At 40.5% G+C, this 27,824-nt stretch overlaps 1 protein-coding gene across 2 annotated transcripts in view; it reads right to left on the bottom strand.

Moving 5' to 3' along the window:
- Positions 1-27,824, bottom strand: part of ska3 (spindle and kinetochore associated complex subunit 3) — a 44,462-nt gene that overhangs the window by 13,060 nt on the left and 3,578 nt on the right. For both annotated transcript variants that reach the window (XM_041198992.1, XM_041198993.1), the window contains exons 2-7: positions 24,004-24,119; positions 23,372-23,436; positions 17,994-18,159; positions 10,343-10,769; positions 8,711-8,817; positions 1,053-1,222 (exon numbers count right to left, since the gene is read on the bottom strand). In XM_041198992.1, coding sequence (XP_041054926.1) covers positions 1,053-1,222; positions 8,711-8,817; positions 10,343-10,769; positions 17,994-18,159; positions 23,372-23,436; positions 24,004-24,103 — 1,035 coding nt within the window. In that variant the 5' untranslated portion in view covers positions 24,104-24,119. The remainder of the gene's footprint in view (positions 1-1,052; positions 1,223-8,710; positions 8,818-10,342; positions 10,770-17,993; positions 18,160-23,371; positions 23,437-24,003; positions 24,120-27,824) is intronic.

Here is a 27,824-nt window from a genome sequence, read left to right as displayed (position 1 = left end):
GGATGGACGCTCGTCTTTCTCCAAGTAGAAATTCCTATGTTCCAATGCTTGACCTGCAAATCAACTCCATACAATTGCCTTTGGTCCATATCTCTTGATATCTTTACCCAACTAAATTTTGTTCAATATCTATATCAGTCTCCCCAATAGAAAGATCTTAGGATAAATTATGATAAAAGTGCTACCATGAGGGGCTAAACAGTAGATGGAGATAAACTAGTCCCATCGGCCAAAGGCCAAAGGGCATGACAACAATTTAAGGTGATTGGCAAGTATACCAAAAGGTGACATGAGCCAAAACTTGTGTGTGTCCAGTGAGTGACTATGATATGAAATGAGTTTGTGGTAGAGACATATACAATTGGAGCTTTCAAAAAGGAATGAATAAGCACCTGAAAAGGAAAGAATTACAGGGCTACGGGGAAAGGGGAACAATTGAGCTGCTCTTGCAGAGAACAGAATGGCTTCCTTTTTGTGTTGTAACCATTCTACATTTCATTAGGTCGAACTAAATTCTCAAGGAGTTACATTCATTCACAGTACAGCAGAATTAAAAAAGGCAAATTTGGGTTCAGCTGAGAAGTCTAAACCAGAGTGCTTTCAATAATGAATCGTAGAAACCAATTTAGAGATTCCAGCAGGTACTCAGACCTATTAACATGCAGATGCTTCTGTTCACACAAATCCAACATAACATTTCTGCTGAGAGTATATTCTTGGGACAGGGGTAGTCAGATTGGCAAGCCTGCTGGAAAATCTCTGAATGACTTGTGCTTCCACTTGAGTATAAGAAACAAGTGACACTTGGGCAGGCAAAAAGGCAAAAATCAATCAGGCAGGCAGGAAAAAAAGCCAATCCTGACTTTTAAATGATTGTTTAGATCAGTGACTGGAAAATGCTCACACAATTGACTAATCTTTCTACAAAGCCATATCAAATAAAAATGTAATTGGTTTCTTTGATAGCAATTACTATTTGCAGATCTGAGACACAACATGATTATGTGCTTGCATTTGTACAGATTTACAATAGTGCTAAAGGTCATACTCACAGTAGATTGCTTTTTCAGCCACGGCGTTTCAAAATGAGGCAATACTGGAGATGGTACGGATTCATTTGATTTTCTTTCTTCATCTGCTGGAACTTGGGAGGAATCTTTATGAATTCTCAGACCAGGTGTGCAGAACACAGGGGACAAAGGAGAATTCAGCAAATCCCCAGCTAAAATTAGAAAATTATAACCAATTTTTCTAGGCAGTAATATTTTATTGAACCTACACAAGCTAGTACTTACAATTTGAAACTCAAACCTAAGCCTTATTTTCTATCTATTGAATGAGCAGAAGGAAAGTATTTTGGTTTTCAACTGAAAGGAAAAAAGGCTTGCTTTCTAGTGTCTTTCATGATTGCTGGATGTTCCAAAGTGCTTTACAGTCAACCAAGTACTTTTGAAGTATAGTCACTGCTGCAATGCAGGAAACGTACATCTAGTTTGCGCACAGCAAATCCCACAAACACAAATGAGAAATGACCAGGTTACCTGATTTTGAGAAGTTGATGGAGGGAGATTTTAGTAGAACAAAAAACCCCCCCACAAAATATCAAAAGAGATCTCTAATACTCAAAACTCTACTTCTGCTATTTCACATCAGAAATAATATTCAATATGTTCACCCAAAAATGGGAGGCCTATTGTCAAGAACCATAGAATCAGAATGATATGCATCAGGGGGGTCATTCAGCCCATCGCCCCTTTGCAGGCTCTTTGAAAGAGCCATCCAATTAGTTTCACTTCCTTGCTTTTTTCCTCTAACTCTGCAAATGTTTCTCCTTGAAGTATTCATCCAATTCCCTTTTGAAGTTATTCCTGAATCTACTTCCATCACTCCTTCAGGCAATGCATTCTGGATCATAACAACTCACTTAATTTTCCTAATGGAACTTCTGGTTCTTTTAGCAGTTACTGTAGCTCTATACCCTCTAATCGCCAAACCTTCCATCACATGAAACAGTTTCTCCTTATTCACCCTATGTAACACTTCACAATCTTGAATATACCTATCAAACCTGCTGGAAATCTAACATAAAACAAAATGCTGGAAATACTCATCATCTGTGGACAGAGAAAAAGAGTTAATGTTTCAGGTCAATGAACTTCTTTAAAAACTATTAGAACTGGAAAAAGCTAGAAATTTAAAGTTTACTCCTCTTCTACCTCAAGCCCCCACATTCAACACATCATCATCCGCCAATTCCACCACCTCCAGCATGATGCCACCAAACATAACCTCCACTCCCCTTTCAGCATTCTGAAGCAACAATTCCTTCTGCAATACCCAGGTCCACTCCTCTATCTGCACCACCACCCACTGCTCCTTCCCATTGCAGCACCCATGCAAGCACAGGCGATGCCACACATGCCCTTCCACATCCTCCTTTCTCATTGTTCAAGGCTCCAAACACTCCTTCCAGATGGAACAGCGACTTAACTTCTACTACTTTATACTGTATTTGCTGCTCACAATGCAGTTTCCATTACATCAGGGAGACTCAATGCCAATTGGGTGAATGCTTTGCAAAGCATCTCCATTCAGTTTGCAATTGTGAATCTAAGTTCCCAGTTTCTCAGAATCAGAACTGTTATGGTGCAGAAAGAGGCCATTCAGCCCATCGTGTCTGCACTAGATCTCCAAATGAGCAGTATGACTTAGTGCTATTTTTCTGCCTTTTCCCCGTAACCCTGCATATTATTCGAACAGGAATAATCATCCAATGCTCCCCTGAATGACTCGATTGAACCTGTCTCCACCATACTTCCAGACAGTACATTCCAGACTTGAACCCCGTGCTGTAAAAAAGTTTTTTCTCACATCGCATTGGCTTCTTTTGCAAATCACTTTAAACCTGTGGCTTCTCGTTTTTGATCCTTTTACGTGCAGGAACAGTTTTTCCCTATCTACTCTGTCCAGCACCCTCATGATTTTGAACACCTCTATCAAATCTCCTGTTAGCCTTCTCTCCAAAGAGAGCAGTCCCAACGACTCTAATCTATCTTCATAACTGAAGTTTCTCATCCCTGGAATCATTCTTGTAAACCTCTTCTGCACTCTCTCCTATGCATTTGCATCCTTCCTACAGTGTGGCACCCAGAATTGTACACAATACTCTAACTGAGATCTAACTAGTGTCAGCATAACCTCCTTGCTCTTGTACTCTATGCCTACAGAGTAGGGTGTTAATAATACCCTATTAATAAGGCCCAGGATACTATATGCTTTATTAACTGCTCTCCACCTGTCCTGCTACCTTCAATGATCTATGCACATATACACCTCTGCTCCTGCACCCCCTTAAGAATTGTGCCCCTCATTTTGCATTGTCTCTCCATGTGCTTCTTGCCAAAATGAGTCACCTCACACTTCTCTGCATTGAACTTCATCTGCCACCTGTCTGCCCATTCCACCAACTATTCTATGTCCTTTTGAAGTTCTATATTGCCCACCTCACCATTTACAATGCTTCCAAGTTTCATACCATCCACAAACTTTGAAATTGTCCCCTGCACATCAAGATCTGGATCATTAATATATAATACAAAAAGCAAGGGTTTCAATATCAACCCATGGGGAGCTCCACTACAAACTTTCCCCCAGCCCGAAAAATAGCCATTGACCGTTTCTCTCTGTTTCCTATTACTCAGTCAGTTTTGTATCCAGGTTGCTACTGTCCTTATTCCATGATTCTGATCTTTTTAATTCTCTGCTCCACTATCGCTCAGACCTGTCCTTGGCCGCCTACCCTGTTCCAAATGAAGGCCAACAGGAGCCCAAGGAACAACACCTCATCTTTCAATTAGTCACTTTACTGCTTTCCAGACACATTGAGCCCAATTTCAAATCATTACCTTCACTTGGTGTATTTTTAGATGACAGCTGTTAGTAATGATTCTTCATTTTTCCATTAACACTTCCTCCAGGCACTATTTCTTTACTTGTCCCATTACCACCTCCCTTTTTGTCTTGCACCCTATCACATACCTTCCCTTTTGTTCTCCTCCACCCACCAACCCCCCAAACCCTTTGCCCTGCCGTTGTACTTGAATAAAATCTGTTACATCTCAACTTTTTATAGTTCTGATGAAAGGTCATCAACCTGAAATGTTAACTCTCTCTCGTCAGATGCTGCTGAAAAAATAATCCATTTTAGAAAGGGTATGGAAATAAAAAAAATCAAGTTACATCAACAAATCAAGAAGTCTTGTATAAAAGAAAAAAATAAATTAATTCTCTGCTCCACTATCGCTCAGACCTGTCCTTGGGTATATTCTAGGGTTGGTCAAAGGAATTACTAGATTGTTGTTACAATTTCTTCCTTTTGTTCCAGTTCCATAAACTATTATTGAATCCCTGAAAACACTAATGGATTCTCTCATTGCTTTGACAGATGAGTGTTCAGCAAGGAGAACAATTATTCACTGTCTAGGCTGGTTAGTTTCATGCAATGTTAACCTAAATCTTGTTTTGCAGATCAGATTGCAAATATTACATATGAAGTCACTGCTGAAGGGGTACATGAAGGTACTGGATTTATCGCATGCTCACTTGTTCTGCAGGGACCCATGCTTTCCTCAAATGTTCAGATTGCTTGATAACATAGACTTTTCCATTTGGATCTGTCCAGGGGCTTTTTTTCCCTCCCCTTACAATGGTGTCCAACTTACAGGCTGAGATTGGTTTTCAGAATGTCTGAGTTTGAGCACAAAACCTGCACCATAGGGCATCCCAGCTGACTGTAGGATACCACCTTTTGTAGACAGGAATCTTCCATGCAAACCACATGGCTGACCCAGCAAAGCTAAGCTCTGATGAGCATGCTCTCAATACCAACTATGCAGCAGCTTACAAGAACCTGGTGTTAGGGAATTTGTCCTGCCACTTAATATTGCAGATAGATCTTAAGCAGAGAAGATGGAATGAATCTAGTTGCTTTATAGGACAGCCATAGAGAAGAGATGTGAGAACCACTTTCTTTGATTTTTGTTTTGAAAGAAACTCAAATGCTTTCTTCAAAACCTGTGGATGAGCCTGCTGAACGCAGAGCTTGCTTTTTCTAGTTGAGGGTTAATTTCATCATCCAATGTAGTGGTGTTTAGAGAGGATACTCCCAAGATAGGATATATTCTAGGGTTGTAGTAGAACTTCTGAACTGAGTTGAGGGGAGTATTGTTGATAGTGACTATGGGGTCTGAGGTTGTGGCCAGGTGCAAGTTGGTAGAACATCTCATTTTATTCAAACTTATTGTAACACTGAAGCATTCCAAGCTTGGGCAAAGTGATCAGCAAGCAGCTGGATGTCCTCAGGGTGTGCTGTGAGAGCACAGCTAGTCAGTAAACGAGCTCATTCAGTAGCTGTGTAATCTTTGTCCGAGTCTTCAGTCTTTGCAGATTAAAAAGGTAGTCATCTGTCTTGAAATGAACAAATATTCCTATGTCGAGATCTGAGTGTATACAACAGCATGGCCAAAAAGCATATGGTAGACAGAGGGGAGCCATTACACAGCCTTGCTTGTTGCCTTTGACGAAAGGAATGGTATCTGATGTGGTACCATTGTGCATCACATCAGCCATGATGAAATGAATGGATGATCAATTTTTCAGAGCATCCATATTTGTAGTGCCCCCTCCACTGGCCTTCATGGTTTATTGTGTTGAAAGCCTTGGTTAGGCCATATGGAGGTCACTATGTGGAGGTCCTTGTTCTGCTCACAGAACTTTCCTCGAATTTAATACACTGCAAAGATCATGTTGACTGTTCATCATCCAGCACAAAAGCCACACTATGATTCCAGGTACACAATCCTGTACGATGAATGACAATTCTGTTGAGAATTTTTCCCCACCGTAGAGAGAAGTGAAATACCAGGATTGACACAGGTGGACTTTCATCATTTTCCAGTTGTACAGGAGTGTTATGGAAGCATCTATATAATCTTGGGGCACAATGCCCTGGTTCCATGTTAAACAAAATCAGCTTTTTCCTAACCATACATGCTTCTCTGTACTTGAATGTTTCAGATGGAATGCCATTGGCTCCAGAGGACTTATCCACAGGCAGTCACTTTATGACCATGGAGGCTTTGCTTTAGCTTGAGATGGATAGAGGGCAAGACCGTCCAGAATGCAATGCTGTGGAAGTGATTCAATGGCGTCGTCATACATTCTGGATTCTTGGTTCAGCAGATTGTTAAAGGGCTCTGCCCAATGCGAAAGTGTCTCATGCCTGTCTGCTGAGAACTGTCATCTGCTGAGAGGACAGGCATCACCGTTAGTTTTGGGGTCAGAACATTCTGGAGACTTTCAAAGAAAGCCTTTATATCATGCTTAGCGACAACTTATTAAACCAGTTTTGGTGCTTCCATTTAATGAATCCAAAGAACCACAAATGCTGTGCACCAAGTGATATCCCTCAACAAAGGCATTGAAGATTCTTGGAAAGAGGTATCTTCTGGGATACCAGCAGGCTCACATTTTTGTTGCAGTTCCCTTCTTTTGGCTGCATCTTTTAGGATAGTTACATCAGGCTTCCTGGTTTGATTCTGTCATAATTGCTTGAGGTGTTATCTTCAAGGGCATGAACTCCTGACAAGCCGATAGAGGTGCTGAATGATTGTCAAACTAAGGCAACTGGTAGAGTGCACATCCTTGCTCGCTCTGCTGTACAATAATGTAGTCAACACGTGCCAATATTTAGATCTGGGGTGCATCCATGTTGTACTGTTTATCAGCTTGTTGGAAAATTGTGTTTGCGATGATAAGGTCAACTTGCTGCACTGAGAAGAAGTAGCTGGCTCTTGGAGTTTAATCTACCAATACTGTGTTGTTCCATTACTCCCCTCCCTGTAACGCAGTCTGTACCAACATGGCAATGAAGTCACCAGGGTGATGAGTTTTTCCTGGTGGGGGTTTCTCAGATGATCCTGCTGAGAACATCAGAAAGCTTCTTTGACCTTGTCCATTGTTATAATCCCAGCTGATGTTACCACCGGACAAGCCAGATCCCATGGTGGAACTTGGCTTGGTAAATCCTAACTTTTATTTTTTGTTTAGATACATGGACAGTAGCAGGAGTCAGCTGATGAACTTTTAAAAGAATAAAACATTAAAATAGGAAAAGATTAACTATATTACAATACTCCTTCACCCACAACTATACCTTTACAGATATATACAGATTTATAAGGATAACACCAGTTACAAAAGCTCTATACTCTAATGTCTACAGTAAATACACAATCCATGTAAACCAATAGGTGACCTGTGGTCAGCCACCAAGTGACAGATGCCGCCCCAAACAGATGCAATGGATCTCTCATTAACTCCCCCCAGATGCTCGCCACACCGTGAGCCAACCGGTCTCACTGAACTCGTCAGGATAGGTTTCCTATCTCTACTCTCGAAGAATTCGCTTTGGAATCTTCTCCCAAATGACGCTTTCGCTCAGACACCTTCCACAAGGGTCCACCCTTCAGAGTTTTGAACTTTCCTTCCGATGTTCCTCTCCGCAGATCGCCACATGCATTCAAACTTTGCCTTCCATGAATTCTCTCAAATGATCAGCTGTGCCAATAGAACACCACTGCTTCACACGCACATAGTAAAGAGTTACAGATCTTCAGCTGTATCCTTGGATCTTCTGGCTTCTCACAAGCCTATATTGCTTTAAATCTATTACCTGCAGCTTCTCCCTTTAAATTTGGATCCCTTCTCTGCTCCTCACTTTTAACTTCACATAACAGGACATTTTCCAGGTCCTTGTCTTTTGACTTAACTGTCCTCTTGGGACCTTTCCTGTACCAATCCCTGGTTTTGGGGACTTCTTTGGTTTTTGGAACCTGCTCCTTGCAGCTCCCTCTCCCGTGTCCTGCTTCTGCTAGCAACTACTTCCAACTTTACTTTGGGGCTTGCTATCTGTCCCTCTCCTATGCTGCTTCTGCTGGCAACTCCTTTCAACCTTGGAGCCCATTGACCAACTGAACTCAAACTACTTGCTTCTGTGGGGCCTCCTGTTGCTAGGCAGCAGCAGTCTTTTTTTCTACATTGTGTTTGTTTTACCTTTCCTTCAAGAGTTGTAAAACCTTCATTAAAATGCAGGCATCTTTTAAAGTGAAACTAAACCTCAACTTCCTTTTCTAAACACACAAATCAAACTTAATTTAAAGCTAAAACTCATTCCTAACACCCACAAATACAAATGTAACTTAAACTATCTCTATTTCCTAACACTGTGTATCAATGTTGGTGCATTGTGTGGATGGTCCTCTGTAGATTCAACAGCCTGTCCTAGTTTGGCGCCATCTACCAATTTGATCAATTTGTACTGAGGTTTTTGAAACCAAGTCATGCTCTATGCAAAAACCAGGGGATGGGTTACTGGGTTAACAACAGATAATCATTACATCAATACTAAATAATATTATTAGCTTGAATGTTCTGATTTGCAGGAATTAATCTTAATGCTAAAACCTTAGCAATGGACACTTCATAATTTTTGTCTTTGTAGTGCCATCTAATTAGAATGTTTGGATTGGTTTCCCAGCATAAATGCAATCAGTAGGTAAATCTACCAATGACTTCTACACATACAAGTCTAGTACTATTCAGTAATTGAAGCTTCACTCAAAAATATTTTAATATCCAGCACCATACTTACTTTTGGGATCTGCCTGGTGTGCCGTAAAAGAGACAGAAACATCTTTTTCAACCTGTTTGGGCACAGATGTTTGCCATGGATCTTCAATTGTTGGTATAGGATTACAACTGGAAAACAGTTTTTTGGGGGGAGGGGGCAGAAGGAACAAAAGAAAAAAAAATTCATACTCCTATAAATTAATCTAAGGAGCTAAAGTAATGACAAATGCAATATATAACATTACAGGCAAAATCAATTGTACAATAACACTTAAAAAGGCCATTTTTTGGGAGGTGGCGCGGGAAGGAGACAGAATACAAATACTTCATTTTTCTCCCAATCCTGGATCATAAATGCCAAAAAATGGTATATGCATAACCCCAATACACTAAAACTGCTTTAAAAAAAGTCAGGTGACACAGCATCGTTAGCACTTCTCATGGCACTATGGCAGAAACAAAAACTTTAATTGTGACAAAGCAAATGCTGTCATACTGTGGTGTCACAAGTTACTGCAATTTTTCTCCTAAAAATTGAACTAGAAAATGAGAACGCATATTATACAACAAATTATATTTATTCGTTGCTTTTAACACAAGGCACTTCACAGGAGCAGTATAAAACATAACATGACACCAAGCCACAGGAGGAGATTAGGTCAGATGACCAAAAGCTTGGTCAAAAAAGTAGGTTTTAAGGCCAGTAATTGGGCCTCATGAGGAATATAGTCAATCCTGTTGGGATTGATTACCTTTCCCTGGCAAAGATTTGGGCACAGAGGAACTTGGGCCAAATTTCAGTTTCCCTGCCTAAGACAATATAATAACAGGAGGATGGAAACTCTCAAGGAAACAGAAAGGCTACAAAAGAAAATTGGTGCTGGCAAGTGGGTTAAACAGTGCATCCTGTGTGTTTCTCCCTGAACCGCCCCCCCTCTCCAAAACTCGCTTGGTCCTCCTCAGAGGCAAACCATCTGTGGATTGCAAGGCTTTAAATCCACCAAAGGACTCAAGTGGTATAAGTAGAATGTCAAACAAAACCTTTAATGGGATAATTATTTTGATACCAACTAACATAGCTGGACCATGAGTACGTTATGTGATAAAATATGTAAGAGGCAAGCAGTGCAGTAATCCTCCAGGAGTGTGGCATTCTTAAAATGGCCCTGAGTCTGCCGCAGCTGATGTCCATCACTTGCAAGTGACCTACCATGCCTCCTGGAATAACAACACTTTGCAGTATTGCAAAAGTCTAGGTATTAAATATGGGTGTGCATTATATTTGGAAAGTTAAAAAATGTATCCTGCTATCACAGGAATAACGATAGTCTAAAACAATGCTTTCCTATTTCAATCTTTATCACACAGGGGCAAGTTTGTTCAAAATCAACATAAAACCATTGTTATTCTGAAATTTATCATTAGCAATATGGACAACACCACAAACATTTCACTCAGGTTTATAAAAGCAGTATACTAATCCGGTTTTGAACATTGGAGAAAAAAGTATTAAAAAATTAAAGTTTAGTTTCCAGTAAACTATTCAGTAATGATATGTTTCTAAATCAGCTAGAATGATCATGATCAAATAGATTAGTGGAAACAACAGAAACCCAAATTACAAATATTTCCAAAAGCATTTTAAAATCTTTACCTGTTGCTTTCTGGTCGAGCACATTTATTATACAGTGCCAAAGTAAAGTCATTTACGTAACCTGTATGTTCTGTAATACCAAAATGTTCCAACTTGGGAGTGAGGAGCATCTCATCATCCAGCTTTAATGCGCACTTTGGTGTCTTTGGCATAATTGGGCCTTGTAATGTCGAAGAATGCCTATCTCCAGAGAATTCCTCAGTGATTTTGGGATTTGAAGGCAGATTACATTCTGGCTCTCCCCACGCATTTTGAAACATTAAGTGACCAAGTCCAAAATCTTCGAGCTGTGGGGTACGCAAGGAATCATTCGGCAAAGGCTTCTTATGTGATGGAGGAGACCCAACTTCTTCAGTTTGCTCTTCATGTTCAGGTTCAGAATTTTCAGTTCCATCTACTACAGTATTCATCACTTCAATCTGTGGTACTTGGAGAGAAAAAAACAATGCATTTTAATTAAAGATTTTCCACTTCCCTTTTCCTTAATGTTTTTCCCTTGAAGTCAAGGCCCTGGGCTCTCTCGGAAAACTCCCAGTTCCAAAGGGTATTATCGTCCAAATGGGCATTTTTCATGTAATGCCTGAACAGTGAATGTTGTCACATTATTCAACTGCAAGGGATATCACAGTAGAACCCATCCTATCTTCATCCTGATGGTCACATCTGCACTTTCAGTCGTAAAAATAGAGTTTGATTTTCCACTCCCTAATTTAGCAGCTCAACAGTCAGTGTTAGCAACCTATCATCGTTCTGGCTGAAAGTAACTACATAAATGTTATTTCAGCCATAATTTTCTGGAAACTTATGTGACTGGCACAAGTAACTTTTCTACATTTATTCATTCACAAGAATCATAATTTGCAAGCATTTATTGCCTTTGAGAAGTTGGTGGGGAGTCGTCGCCTTGAACTGCTGCAGTTGGTGCGGTGAAGATCCTCGCACAGGACAACAGGTAGTTTTTTAAATTCATTCACAGGATGCAGGCTTCGCTGGCTGGGCCAGCATTTATTGCCCATCCCTAGTTGCCCCTGAGAAGGTGGTGGTGAGCTACCTTCTTGACCTGCTGTCGTCCATGTGGCATAGGTACACCCTCAGTGCTGTTAGGAAGGGAGTTCCAGGATTTTGACCTAGCTACATTGAAGTACGGTGATTTATGTCCAAGTCAGGATGGTGAGTAACTTGGAGGGAAACCTCAAGGTGGTGGTGTTCCCATCCATCTGCTGCCCTTGTCCTTCTAGGTGTTATTGCTTGTGGGTTTGGAAGGTGCTGTCTAAGGAGCCTTGGTGAATTCTTGCAGTGCATCTTGTAGATGGTACACACTGCTGTTACTGTGTGTCGGTGGTGAATGTTTATGGATGTGGTGCTAATCAAGCGGACTGCTTTGTCCTAGATGGCATCAAGCTTTTTGAGTGTTGTGGGAGCTGCACTCATCCAGGCAAGTGGGGAGTATTCCATCACACTCCTGACTTGTGTCTTGTAGATGGTGGGCAGGCTTTGGGGAGTCAGGTGGTAAGTTACTCGTCGCATGATTCCTAGCCTCTAACCTACTCTTGCAACCACAGTATTTATGTGGCTAGTCCAGTTCAGTTTCTGTTCAATGGTAATCCCCAGGATATTGATAGTGGTGGATTCAGTGATGGTAATGCCATTGAACATTAAGAGGTGATGGTTGGATTCTCTCTTGTTGGAGATGGTCATTGCCTGACATTTGTGTGGTGCGAATGTTACTCGCCACTTATCAGTCCAAGCCAGGATATTGTCCAGGTCTTACTGCATTTGGACATGGACATCTTCAGTATCAGAGTCGTCGAGAATGGTGCTGAACATTGTGCAATCATTAGCGAACATCCCCTCTTCTGGCCTTATGATGGAAGGAAGGTCATTCATGAAGCAGCTGAAGATGGTTGGGCCATGGATACTTCCCTGAGGAACTCCTGCAGTGATGTCCTGGAGCTGAGATGACTGACCTCCAACAACCATAACCATCTTCCTTTGTGCTAGGTAAGACTCCAACCAGCGGAGAGTTTTCTCCCGATTCGCTTTGACTCCAGGGCTCCTTGATGTCACACTGTGTCAAATGCTGCCTTGATGTCAAGGGCAGTCACTCTCATCTCATCCCTGGAGTTCAGCTCTTTTGTCCATATTTGAACCAAGGCTATAATGAGGTCAGAAGCTGAGTGGCCCTGGCGGAACCCATACTGGGCATCAGTTAGCAGGTTATTGCTAAGCAAGTGCCACTTGATAGCAATGTTAATGACCCCTTCCATCACTTCACTGATTTAGAGTAGATTGAAGGGGTGGCAATTGGCCGGGTTGGATTTGTCTTGCTTTTTCTGACATACCTGGGCAATTTTCCACATAGCCAGGCAGATGCCAGTGTTGTAGCTGTACTGGAAAAGCTTGGCTAGGGCGCGACAAGTTCTGGAGCACAAGTCTTCAGTACCATTGCCAGAATGTTGTCAGGGCCCATAACCTTTGCAATATCCAGTGTCTTCAACCATTTCTTGATATCACATGGAGTGAATCGAATTGGCTAAAGACTAGCATTTGTGATGCTGGGAACACCCGGTGGAGGCCGAGATGGATCATCCACTTGGCACTTCTGGCTGAAGAGTTTTGTGAATGCTTATCTTTTGCATTGCTGTGCTGGGCTCCTCCATCATTGAGGATGGAGATATTTGTGGAGCCTCCTCCTTTAGTGAATTGTTTAATTGTACACCACCATTCATGACTGGATGTGGCAGGACTGCAAAGCTTAGCTCTGTAGTAAATGCCAAGTAAGGATGGTGTGCAACTTAAAGGAACACCGCCAAGTCCAAGTTCCCCTCTGTGGCTGCTTCTTTTGACCTTTCAGGTGGTAGAGGTTGTGAATTTAAGTGGTTGCATCATGTCATGTTTTCTGGAATTTTTGCAACACTGCCGTTATCCCTGTCAAAACAGTGAGAAATCATAGCTCTGCATTAACTCACCAAAACTACTAAAATCATTGCCTATCAAATTTCCTAAATCAGCACTGCTGTTTCGACTTGAAAATAATGTCACTGGTGAGCTGTTGGTGATTTGGTAGGTGCATAAAGGCTGCCGTCAAAGATATACGCACATGAACCAAAAGGTCTCTCTATTCCTGTAAACTCTTTAGAACTGTTCCATTAAATCGATATTGCTTCTCACTATCCCTCCAACCAAAACCTACCCCTTCACATTTCTCTGCACTAAATTCAATCTACCATTTATCTGCTCATTCTACTAGCCCACATTCTATTGCACTCGATTGATATTGCCCTGTCTGTCACACCTTCAAGTTTGGTATCATTGATCTTGAAATGTTATTCTTTTTTTCCATTAGCCAAATAATTTATATACATCATAAAAACTCTCCTTGCAATAACCCTTGGGGAACACCATGGCTTACCATCAACCAGTCTGAAAAAAACCATTTAACATAACTCACTGTTTTGTTCTTAAACCAATTTTTTATCCAGCTGACCCCCCTATTCTGTGAACTTCAAGTTTATTAACCAGTCTTTATGTGGTACTTTGCCAAATGCTTTCTTTAAATCCACAGACAATATCCACTGCATTCTTCAAACTTCTCTATTGCTTCATCAAAAAATTCAATTAGATTGGTCAATCACAATCTGCCTTTTACAAAGATAAAAGCAAAATCCTGCAGATGCTGGAACTCGGAAACAAAAACAAAATTTGCTGGAAAAACTCAGGTCTGACAGCATCTGCGGAGAGGAAGACAGAGTTAATGTTTCGAGTCCATATGATTCTTTCTGATGAAAAGTCATACGGACTCGAAACATTAACTGTTTTCCTCTCCACAGATGCTGTCAGACCTGTTGAGCTTTTCCAGCAATTTTTGTTTTTGTTTCTGTTTCTGCCTTTTACAAATCTGCTTCGGCCTTCTCTAATTAACTCAAACCTCTCCAAGTGCCTGTTATTTGTTTGCTGGAAAGAGAGAGACATGTTGCCGAAGCTTTTCATTTTGCACTCATCAGGACAACCACAAGAATGCCAAATTTCAAAGGTTCACAACAAATTATACTACAGGAGAAAAAAGGTGTTGATTGGTTGGTAAGCTGACTCCGATTGACCGAGGTGTTGCCATGAAGAAAGCAACAGGAACTATAGGCTCCTCAAGCTCCCTAGTAATTAAAAAAAGGCACAAGGCTTGAATGCATTCCATTTGTTTTCAGAGAACTGGTTCTTGCATATGAATATATGTTGCTTCTAGCAAGCCTAAAAAGAGTCATGTAATGAGCGTGACTGATTACCTTAAACTGTTGTTAGTATAGCTATTAGCACTCAAGATTGTTCAGCAAGTTCTCCCAATTGTGGAATCACATCTAACAGTAGATGTTTCATTTTGGATTTTGCAAATGCGGGCTGGTTCAGTATGGTCTGTATTCTGTCTTTATGAACAATAGAAGGAACATACTGTTTGATTTGATCGGCCAAAGGCACAGGGCAAGGCGAGAATATTTGGTGAGTACTTTGTATTGGTGTTTACCAAGGAAAGAAATGCTATCAGTCAAGCAGGAGAAGGTACATTAAGGAATGGGGTTAAAATTGATAGGCAGGGTATATTGGAAAGGCTGGCTATGCTCGTGTGATAAGTCGCTTGGTCTGGATGGTTGCATCCCAGGTTGCTGAAGGAAGCCGGAGGGGATATAGTAGAATGACCATTTTGCAATCCACCCTAGATACAGGGGAGGTGCCACTTACTAGTTAAATGCCAGTACAACATAACCAAAAAATATTAAATATTTAAAAGTAGCCAACTCTCAGGTCATGTTGGCCAAACTTTTGACAGAGTACAAATATAAACCATAAAAGGGTTACGAGTTACAATAAGGGAAGCTGGGCAGTTTATGAAGCCAGATATAGCAATTTTGTAAATTAGTTATTTCACAGTTAGTTTGACTTTCATATTTTGCTGTAGGTCTTTATATACAGAACACAATTTGGGAAATAAAAGCACAGCTTTCTCTCAATGATCTCTCAATTCACCAAACCAAATTTGCATTATTATTCTACTCAACTTATTTCATCTTGAAGTAGGTGAATACTATGAAGTGTCAAGATGAGCAGCAGAGACTTTTTTTTACATGAAAAATAATCTGTATAAGGAAGGGAAGTAGAAATTTATACAGCACTTTTTTTATATCCTGAGGATGCCTCAAAGTGACTTTTATCTAAGTAATTACTTTTTGAAATGTAGTAACAGCAGTTATGTAGGCAAACATGAGAGCCAGACAGCAAGTGAGATGAATGATTAAAGCGTTGCCAGCAGGAGCCATCACTTAAGTCTTGGGAGAGTGGTGGTGCAAGTCATGGGAAGAGGCAGGTTGTGGTCAGCAATGTGAAACCAGGAGCACTCCTGCATCTTCTGGCTCCACATTCAGGAAAACATTTTTTAAAATTTGCATTTCTGGTGGTGATCTGCATCAGCCCCATTAAAGACCACGGTTTAGGCCGCACCTAGACATGGTTTTCCTCAATGCAGTGACCCAGTGTCAGCTACATTCATTGCAAATCAGTTTAGTACAAACAGGTGTTACGAAATTTATTTGCTTAAATTAAGGCCTCAACATCTGCTTCAGGTGTGGGCCCTGGACGTACTGTGTACAGTTTTGACCTCCTTATTTAAGAAAAGGACATAATTGCATTGGAAGCAATTCACAAAAGGTTCACTCGATTGATTCCTGGGATGGGGGCTATCTTAGAGGAAAAGTTGGACAGGTTGGGCCTGCATCTACTGGAGTTTAGAAGAGAGGTGATCTTATTGAAAAATACAAGAACCTGAGGGGACTAGACAGGGTGGATGCTGAAAGGATATTTCTCTTTGTGGGAGAGACTAGAACTGGGGGACACAGTTTAAAAATATAGGGTCTCCCATTTAAGATGAAGATGAGGAGAAATTTTCTCTGAAGGTCGTGAGTCTGGTGAAACACCTGAGAGCGGTGGAGGCAGGGTAATTGAATATTTTTAAAGGCTGAGCTAGATAGATTCTTGATTGACAAGGGAATCAAAGGATAAATGGTGTAGAAAGGAAAGTGGAGTTGAAGCCACAATCCAATCAGCCATGATCTTATGAATGGCATAGCAGGCTCGAGGGATTGATTGACACCTGTTGTCTCTTTCAATATCTTTATCAGCAGCAAAATAGCGTGTATTTATTTAGTGTCTTTAACATAACACATCCCAAAAGTTCTTTACAAGGGCATTGTCAAAAAGAATGACAAAAGGGGATATTAGAGCAAATTATCAAAGAGCTAGGTTTCAAAGAGTGCCTCAGAGAAAAAAAAGGTAGAGAAGTTTAAGAAGGGAGTTTCAGAGCTTAGGGCTTTGGCAGCTGAAGGCCCAGCCACCAATGTTTGATACATAGGAGGCCAGAATTAGAGGAGCACAGAAATGAGGGTTATAGAGCTGAAGGAGATGAGATACAGTGAGAGGGAAAGGCCAAGGAGTGATTTGAAAACAATAATGGACATTTTTAAAAAATGGTATTACTCAACTGGGAGTAAATTTAGATTAATGAGCACAGGGGTGATGGGTGAATAAGGGCAGGACAGAGTTTTGGAAAGCCTCAAGTTTAGAGGGTCAAATGTGAGGAGGTCGGTCAGAAGTGGACTGGAGTAGTCAAGGCTAGGGGCAACAAAGGCACAACTGAGGGTTTCAGTAGATGAGCTGAGATATGAGCATCGTTGAGTGATGATACAAGGTGGAAATAGATAGCCCAGTGATAGCATTGATAAGTAGCTGGAAATTCACCTTGGGGGCAAATATGACACTAAAGCTACAAATAATCTGGTTCAGCATCAGGCAATTGCCAGGGAGAGGGTTGGAGTTGATGATGGAATTGAAGGCAATGGTTTCAACATGACGGATAGCGTATTTCTGGCTTAGAATGTGTATGCCTACAAAATCTGCTCTATTGGATGCTTGGTTCCTATTTTACAGCTATAAAATGGGCAAGCTGTGATCAGATTTTTAAGATTTTAAATTTGCAAAATCATGGTATGGAAGTTAGATCCTTTTGAAAGTTAACTTGAGGTAAAGACATTACAACAGGGTTACTGCTGAAACTTTCATTTGATACCTAGCACTGTAACTATAAATTTTCAGCAATTTTTACTAAATACTATTTTGTCACTGGTGCATGAATCCATAAAGTAGAATAGCACTTGAAATAATTTTATGTGATCACAGTAGTATCATTTTTATTCTGAAATATAAGTTTCAAGTAACTCTGTAGATATTCCATGGAATAAAACAGAAATAACTCCACAGAAAAATTTTGTAGGTTAGTCCGATTTAGTTTATAATGTTATGGGTTAAATTTTGGGATGCAGAAAGAGGGAAGGAGCTTAAAACAGCATTTCTAATCTGAACCAAGTCACCACTATATACAGAATATCAATACTAAACACAAAATTCAGAATTTTGTTGTGCAATTTCCACTTTTTAAAAAAGTTCTGTTTCTTACCTTTTATACAAGCTATATTAGCATGTTGTGACACTTTTCTGGGGCATGCCAAGTGCAATATAACACTATAGCAAGTCACATTTTTAAAGCATCTTTAATACAAAACAATTTCAGTAAATTAGTGGGCAAATCTGCTTTTTTCTCCCTTTTACATACCATCATCTTTTCTATGCAAGGGTTCATATCCATAATTCTGAAAGTGTTCTTCGATTTCTTCAAGTTCTGCACAATTCTTTTGCTGCAGTATCTGGAAGGCTCTAATTAATTCACTGTGCTCTTTGTAGTCATTATCAAAGGTTTCCACTTTTTTTTGAACATCAGCCTTTAAAAAAAATGTTTTAAGACCTCTTGAACCGATTTATGCAGAATCTCCACATATAAACTTTTAGAGATAGAGAGCAATTAAAATTTAGCCACTCAAATTTTAAATTCAACCAAGCTGTGCTCTGTTGAAATTAGATATTTTGTCAAAGCTTTTTGTCTTGCACTTGACTCTGATTGGTCAAGGGATTGCCCTGAGGAAATGAGCCAGCAAATGGCTATCACTTATTTCAATTACCTTGACCAGAATCGAGCTGCCTAGTTTAAATTTCAAACAACGCTTGGCAGTTAACTGTCAGTCATCACTAACTGGTGCATTCTCCATGGCAACGTCTCTACCAGAGACCACTTGCCAACCAATCAATACCCTCTTCTCATACAGCATAAAGTTGTTGCTTCCAGTGACACTGGTATTCTTGCGATTGTCCTGATGAGTGCAAGACGAAAACTTTGACAAAATGTTTTTCAGCAATACTGTTGAAATTTTAATGCTCAGTTTTGGTTGAGCTTACGCAGCAAGTTACTTTCTCCTTTTCACAATAAAACACCACCAATCTAGGGTACTTCTCTTCAAAGTATTCTGCAACTTTCATAATAATAGAACATCTGGTGCATGAGCAATGTAACTGGTGTAAAAAATAGACCAGATATGCATCTGCAAATGCATAAGATAGAGTTGGGCAAGAGTGGAGGGAAAGCAGATAGAAACCAACAATGATTAGAAAACATAAATAGCTACAACAGGACGTGATTAATTTGGTCTGGGGTCAGGAATGGGAGAAGGAGGAAAGACAAAATAGGGACCTTTACAGCAGTATTCTTCTACAAGACTACAAACTTTTACCATTTGGTGTTGCAGTACAAAATTTCAGCATTGAACTGGATTAATAATAATGTATGCATTGAATACTAATTGTTTTATAACTGTATTGAAGCACCTCAGAGTGCAACACGATGTATGTTGATAACTCCAATGCCATTGTCTGATTGTCTGTAATGATCATATTGAAATGATTGTAACATTCATTGATTGTATTGATGCACTCATGATCCATGTGTAAAAGTTGAATCTGATTGTACTTTTTGTGATGGCAATTTAGAAATGTTTTGTAATGTTCTTCCAGATATTTTATGAATAAAGTATATTTTTCAAAAAAAAAAACAAATTTTATTACTGAAGACTTAAGGATGAAATAAAGAACAGAAGGTCAGATAGCAACAGCTGTTATATTTATTTTGGGAAACGTATCCTATGTAAGGGATAAAACAGTCAGCAGTAGATTAGTGTCTTTTCATGGTTGATCTCTCCATGGATCACCACCTTAACATGGTGTGGCAGCTTGTGTGCTCAAGATGTTCCCTCAAAAGATGCTATTATGATCTCCTTGCTCCTGGTAAGGCCACCCATGGCAGCAAGGTCAGGGGGGTGAAGTGTCAGACAAAATTGCAGTCCAAAAGGCCTCAACAGAACATGCGATAGAAGATTGTACATCTCACTTGTTATGAAGGCAGTTGCAGTAGCAAGGTGATCCTATCATTGTGGCTCAACACGTCACCAAAATCTGACCACCAACCCATCAAGATTGTGTGGGCAATAATGACACCCCAAGATCCCCACATTATACAAAGGTCACACACAGATTTCTACCAGGGTCCATTTGCCAAGTTCTGTGGTGATGGGGACAGGCCTGTGAACCTGAGAGTCCCTAGTCAATTAATCTGCACATAAACGACATGCATGAAAATCGGACATCTGTGTTGGGACAGAGGGTCTTTGGGCAGCAGCATCTGTGACTAAGTAGTCCTCTTCAAGACACCCTCAGCTCACCCCAAATGGAGAAGGGACTAGAAAAGTTGTCCTAAAAAAATAGGCTGTCAACCACAGCCTGCGGCATCGCCATCTTCATAGTCAAAGAAAGGAAACTTGAAATTTTGCAACTTGGAATGAGGACAATCTCAAGAGTGACTGTCCAGAAAGAAAAACTGCAATCACATCATGAGAGCTATCAGGACTCCAAAATGACAGACGCCTTCAGTGAGATATACCCACCTTCTGTGAGATGCACCTTCTATTGGAGAGGGAAGGTTGACAGCGACCATTGTGTCCACAGAATTGGTTTTCCCATCTAGAATAGGATCTTGGTTGCACTGCCAGAACAGCCCTATAGTATAACTGAAAGGTTCATGACGCTTAATACAGCTTAGCTGTAATTAATATGCCGTTATGGGTGCTCATGCCCCAACCTCGACTCTGAAAGATGTTAAGGATAAAGTTCTATTCTGAACTTGAAGTCCTCACTGCTATTCCGAAAGAGAAAAAAATTATCCTTCTGGAGGACTTTAATGCCAGGATTGACATGACTCTGATGCCTGGAGAGGAACCATCAATAAAACCTGGGTGAGAAAAGCCAATGCAAATGGCATCTTCCTGCTAACAAAGTGTTCAGCATGGCCTTGTTATAACAAACACCTTCTTTCGCCAGAAGTACAAAACCACATGGAGGCATCCTAGGTCAAGGCACTAGCACCTCCTGGATTATATCATTGTTTGAGTCAAAGATTGAAGTGATAGCCATATCACTTGAGTCATGCAGGGGGACTGATGAACATCCACCTAGCACCAAAACATCATAAGGCCCAAAAGTCCAAGAGGAAGATCATCAATGTCTCAGCCCAAAAGCTGCAATTTCAAGTGCAGCTCACAACCAACCTGGAAAATCTTCACATATCCAACTCCATTTCAGAAGTAGGATCAACTAAAGTCAACTGTACAAGTTCAAGCATGGCTGTCGCCAGGACTAGTTGCATAAAAACAACGCTGAAATATATGTGACGTCCTGGAACAAAAATGAGCAGCCTTCGTTGCTTAAAAGAAAAACCCAAGGTCATAAGTCAAGGAGGCAACATTCCAACAGCTCAAGGATGATGCCCAAAGACAAATCAGGAAGATAAAGGAGATGCGGTTGGAAGAGAAAGCCCAAGAGATTCAACAAATTGCTGACCATCATGACATGCAAAGCTTTTTTGAAGCCCCCAGGGCCATCAATAGGCCAAGGTCAAATGGACAAATCCCCGTCACTTACAGGATGGTGTTTTTCTTTTTAAAGGTGACAATGTCATCCAATATTAGAAAGAACATTTTTAACAACTCACCTGTGAACCTGATATTCTCCAGGATAACCCCCAATATCTTGTGGTAGAATCCATGGGTGAAATAGCATCGATGGGAGAGCTGCAACAAGCCAACTGAAATATAGCCCTGATGGTATTCTAGGTGAGTCTTCAAAGCTTTGTCCTGGATGGTGTTGAGCTTGTGTTCTTGGAGCCATACTCATCCAAGCAAATGGACAGTGTTCCATCACATCCTGATTTGAGCCTTGTAGATGGTGGACAGGCTTTGGGGAGTCAGGTGGGGCGTTTCTCACCACCAAATTCTCATCCTTTGGTATGTTCCAGTAGCCACAATATTTATATGGCTGATCCAGTTCAGTTATTGGTCAATGGTAACTCCCAGGATGTTGATAGTGGAGAATTCAGCAATGGTAATGGCACTAAATGTCAAGTGGTGACGGCTTGGTTGCCTCTTTTTGAAGATGGTCATTGCCTGGCACTTGTGTGGCCACAAATGCTACTGGTCTCTTACTGGCATAATGCTGAACATTATCCAGGTCTTGCTGCAATTGACAATGGACTGTTTCAGTACCCAAGGAGTTAGGAATGGTGCTAAACATTGTGCAAACATCCCCATTTCTGGCCTTATGATGGAGAGAAGCAACTGAAGATAGTTGGGTCTAGGACACTACCCTAAGGAACTCCTACAGCGATGTCTTTGGTCTGAGTTGATTCACCTCCAACAATCACAACCATCTTCCTTTATGCTAGGTATGACTCCAACCAATGGAGCTTCCCCCCCGGTTCTTATTGACAGTTTTGCCAGGGCTCCTTGATGCCACACTCGGCCAAAGACTACCTTAAGGTCAAGGGCAGTCGCTCTCACCTCATATCCAGAATGATGTGAATGGTCGTATGTACCATCTTGCTATCTGTCAAATGAAGGATTTTCCTCTAATTGCCAAGATTGGTAAATCTGATGCTTATTAGACCTGGAGGAACAACCCTCTTCCTCCCCATTTTCCATAAAAATTAAATGAACATGTTAAACTCAAATTGTGGCATCCATCTCTTTTTTTTTACAAAAATGCTAATTTTAAAATTTTCCTGACATTTACCTTAGAAACTAAAGCTGGACCGCTTTTATGTCATTTTGTAACACAGCAATTCTCCAATAGTTGTGTATAAATAGTAGTGGCGTATATGACAAGTATCTGTGCAGCACAGAGTACATGAATTGTATATTGTTCATCTCTTCTTCCCAAAACAATTAAAAGATACTTAACTTGTGCACTGGAACAAGGTTGTAAAACCATGTTCTGAACAATTCTTCAAGACTGTTATTAATGAATTAACAAAGGCGTGTTTGACACTGGAGCTAGAAGTTCAAATTCCAGAGATACCATTTAAAAAGTAATCAGTAAGAATACTTGGAAGGGCTTTTATTTAAAAAACACAAATGTTAGAGTTGTGCAAGTAGAGAAAGCCACTGAGGCTAATTGTAGTAAATTGCTTTAACAGTCATAAAGGTGCTTTTCTGAAGGATGAATCAATTGCAGGGTGAAAATGCAGTAGCAGGAACTGAGATCAATCTAACTGGTGTGGGTTAGTAGTTGAGGTATTTTCTAGTTTTAAAAAATTATTACATTCCTTTTGATTTAGGCCACAGCTAAAGATGAATCCACAAGGATTACTTAGTTTTGAATAATGCAATATCTAAAGTATGAACATTAACATTAATAAATAGCTACTGCACCAATATTTACATCTGGCATTACTGTAGTTTCCTCAAAATGAAAGGTGTACAGTAGCCTTACACTGGTTAACTTAAAAAGGTTTCTGAAACTTCTCCATCTTTGAAATTTGACCAGACTCTGCAACTTGCAGGAATCACAACTGCGGCCATTGCGATCAAATAATTAATAGCAGTAATCAATACACTGAATTTAAAATAAATGATTTTAAGCTCCTGGTTTGGGAAAAATGCATTTGGAAATAATCATACATGTAACTAGACAAGCTTTGTGGAAAATAGTTAGAAGTAGTGCTGACAACATGCAGGCAATCTGTGGTTATGAATAAACATACAATTTAAACGCTACCTTAATATTTCTGACTTCAGAATGCAACTCATGAAGGATCTTTCTTGGAGCTTCTTCTTCATGATCTTCAGACGGTAAAAATAAGTTAGGTTAAGGCTTCTTCAGACTTGTTGGTAAATTTGAAACTGAAGTCATAATTCAATGTACCAAATTAGAAAAACAGTACATTAAAATTGGCACCAAGAGGAGATAATAGATAATATGGTATGAAGGACAAAATGATAACTTTGGCCCATTGTTCCTATTCATACTACACTGAACTTTAAAAAAACATTTGATCATCAGACACCGGCATTGCTGCCAAAGTCAGCATATATTGCCCACCCCTAACTGCCCTCAAGATGGTGGTGGCAGGTGAGCCACCTTCTTGAATCATGCAGTCCATGTGGTGTAGATACAATAGTAGTGCTGTTAGGTAGTAACTGAGTTTTGTGTCACCTGAGGGGGAAATTTTATGCTAAATATCCACTTTCCTTCAACTAGCAGATAAGTTCCAAAATATTTTAGAAATCACAACTTAGATGCAAGTGGCCACATAGATATTTATAACTTTTAGGATCATAACATTTTAATAGAATAGTTACTTCCCCATTAAAACAGTACTGTATCCAAGTGTTAATTGATCTGCTTACCAGACTCATTATTCAAAGCATGATCCAGATATTTGGTCTCATTCTCCAAATTTACTGCAAGAATTTTTAACTTGGTGAAGAAACTATGTATGACATTCATTTCAGTTGGGAATAAACTATAAGTAAACAAAAAAGAACGATTAAAACAATGTTATACAGCACCAGAGCTTTAACTTTTTAAACACACGGAAGCCTAGAATTATTTTGGCTAGACTACAGCCTGCATTTAAAGATTCCGCCACCAAAAATTGTTTCCCCTTCCCCCCCACCACCAAATATAATGTCGTTTAAATGGCCCAAAATACTGGGTTCTAATTTTGATAGAATTTTGCTTCAGGAACACACCAGGTAATCCCTTAATAGAAATGCATCTTTTTGACAAAAGACAGTCTCAAATACCATCTTCCTTCAGGGCGCCTCATGGATGCTCTGATATGGGATAATAATATGAAGATTTGCACCGACAAATTCCTCATAACAATGGAAGCTGCTGTCGCTTTATACATTTTTATACTTCACAGATTAATAAATTAAGTAAATCAATACACAAGGTTAGAGTTTAACAGACCAGCAAGGTCAACTGCTTCCCCAAAAGCTACTTCAACACTTACTAGCCCATAACAACTCCTCCTTGCCTTAGTTAACAGATGTCCTCCACCCCTTGAGAGGTGCACAGACCGTTATCCATCTGACTCACCAGCCTTTCAGAGGCATTACTCTTCATTTGTTTCATGCAAGCATTCATCTTCCAATTCAACCTTATTTTCTTCTTCCACCAACCTGTTTACAACCACACCAACCCCCTCCACCTCTCTGTCTCTCTATCTCTCCGCCCCCCACACACACACCTTAAACCAGCTTATATTTCAGCTCTTTCCTGGACTCGAACTCAAGTTCTGTCGAAGGGTCATGAGGACTCGAAACGTCAACTCTTTTCTTCTCCGCCGATGCTGCCAGACCTGCTGAGTTTTTCCAGGTAATTCTGTTTTTGTTCTGTTTATGGTGGCACTCCTTTTACCCTGTCCCAAAGCACTGTACCATGCTTCCAATTCCTTCCAGTTACAACTCCCTTTCCTCACATCCATTTTGTGCTCCATTCTTTGCTACCTTCTAGTTTATCCTTCTTTTTCATGGTCATCCATTTCTTTGCTTTTTTTCTCTTCAGCACCACTCCTATTCAAGTACTGCTGTTAATTAAGTAATTCCAGCCCCTCGAGGCAGCAATTCCACTTTATAGCATACAGCAGACAATATTTGAAATAGTAGCATGGAGAGGCGCTGAGGGGTCAGAGCTGATTTTGTCAACAAATACTCTCACAATTGGACGCCAAGACATTGATCAACAGTTCTTGGATATCCAGTCAGTTCCAAATTTCAGGTGTAACTTAGATTTCCGCTTGGGTGCAGCTGGTCACTCCCATAAGCAGTTCAAGGTTATGTTGAAGCCTTCTTCACATGCATTTCCCCAATCTTTTCAGAAGACAGAGAAACAGTTGACATTACAAGCAAGCAAATTGTTGAGGCACTTGGCACATTTGGTTTGACTATTACTTCAACCAATTCAACTTGCATTACTAAAATTCACTCTCCTCAAAATTTAACAAAACATATAACTTTTTGGCAGACTTTCTTGTTTTTGTGTCTTAACTTGTACCAGTTCCTGTTTGCCCATTACCTGTGATCACTGACTCGCATTGGCTCCCAGTCAAGCAATGTCTTGATTTTAAAATTTGCATCCTAGTTTTCAAATCCTTCCATTGCTTTACCCCTCCTCATCTTCTCATATTTTCCAGCCCCACAACCCTCCTGAGATATCTGCATTCCTCCAATTCTGGCCTCTTGTGCATTTCCAATTATAATTTGCTCCAGCATCGGTGGCTGCACCTTTAGTTTCCTAGGCCCCAAGCTCTAGAATACCCTCTCTACCTCTCTTTCACTCCATAAAGCCTACTTTTTTGACCGCAGTTGATATCTGACCTCGTGTGGCTCAGGGCAATTGTGTATTTCATAAAACTCCTGTAAAGCAGTCGGAACTTTCTATTACTTAAAGGCACTATATAAATACAAGCTGTTGTTGTGATGTTATCTTCCTATTCAGATAACTTCTAATCAAAAAAATTATTTGCATTTTAGTTTACTGCTCTAGGTCCCAGGCCTTCACCTTACAGACTTTTAATTAAAATTCAGCTGCTTCAAAAGGAGTGTTTTTTTTCCTCTTAATTCTGTCCTCAAAGTTGAGTGCTATTCTATATGGAATAGCACAGTACAGAATAGTATAGAATAGTACAGTACAGGAGATGGCCATTTGGCTGGAGTCTGCGCCAGCTCTTTTAAAGAGCAGTCCAGTTAATCACATTCCCCCACTCTTCCTCCATATGCCTGTACTTTTCTCTGATGGTACGGCAGCATAGCTGCTTTTACTGAACTAGTTACCCAGGGGCTCAGATTAACAATCTCAAAAACGAGTTGAAAATTTTAAATTCAATTCATTGCACAAAATCAAGAATAAAAAGCTAGTGTTGCTTATGATGATCATGGCAATGTCAAGCTATTGCTTGGCTGGGATGTAGGACAGCTCTTGCAATTTTGGCACCAGTCACGAGATGTTAGCCAAGAGGACTTTGCAGGGTCAACTGGGCCTTTGTCACTTCTGGTGCCTAAATCGATGTCAGATGGTCTGTACATTTTGTTTTTATTCTCTTTCTCTGTAGCAATTTGATACAACTGAATGGCTTGCTCGGCCATTTCAGAGGCACGGTGGTATACATTCAAAAAGGAGTGCTCCGGGAGTCCTCAACATCAACTCTGGATCCCACAAAATCTCACAACATCAATTCAAACATGAGCAAGGGATATCTTCCTGATTAACCCCTAAAGCATTCAGCTGATGAATTAATGCTCCTTCCACTGGGAAGAAACATTTGAGGATAGCAAGGGTACAGAATGTACTCTAGGTGGGGACTTCAACAGCCATCATGAAGAATGGCTTGGTAGCAGGACCAACTGAGGTGGCGGAGACCTGAAGGATATATCTGCTAGACTAGGCTTGAGGCAGATGGTGAGAGAACCAAGGTAGATAAAGCTTCTTGAGCTCATCCTCACCAATTTGCCCATCACAGATGCATTTGTCCATGACAGTATTGGTAGGAGTGACCACCACACAGTCCTTGTGGAGGTGAAGCCCCTTCGCCCTGCAGGATGCCTTCCATTGTGTTATGTGGCACTACCATGTTAAATGAGATGGATTCAGAATAGAACTTACAGCTCAAAACTGGACATCCGTATGATGCATTGGGCCACCACTAGCTCCAGGATTGTATTCAACCACAAACTGTAACTTCATTGCCTGGGATATTTCTCACTCTTATCATTACCATCAAGCCCAGGGATCAATCCTAGTCCAATGGAGGGTACGGAGAGCAACCCAAGAGTAACGCCAGGCATACTGAAGATGAGGTGTTAACCTGGTGAAGCTACAACACAGCACAATTTTCAGGCCAAACAGCAGCAGCAAGCAACAGATAGAGCTAAGCGATCCCACAGGCAATGAATTGTATCAGGTCAAGCCTCTACACTCTGGACATATCCAGTCATGAATGATGGTAGACAATTAAATAAGTAACTGGAGGAGGCTTCACAAATATCCCCATCCTCAACAATGACAGAGCCCAGCAAATCAGTGCAAAAGACAAAGCTGAAGCATTTACAGCCATCTTCAGCCAGAAGCGTTGAGTGGATGATCCATCACGGCCTCCTCCTGGCATCCCCAACATCACAGATGCCAGTCTTCAGTCAATTCGATTCACTCCACATGATATAGT

This window comes from Carcharodon carcharias, chromosome 11 (assembly GCF_017639515.1).
Source record: "Carcharodon carcharias isolate sCarCar2 chromosome 11, sCarCar2.pri, whole genome shotgun sequence".
Taxonomy (NCBI): Eukaryota; Metazoa; Chordata; class Chondrichthyes; order Lamniformes; family Lamnidae; genus Carcharodon; species Carcharodon carcharias.
This window is presented reverse-complemented; position numbering and strand designations above follow the sequence as displayed.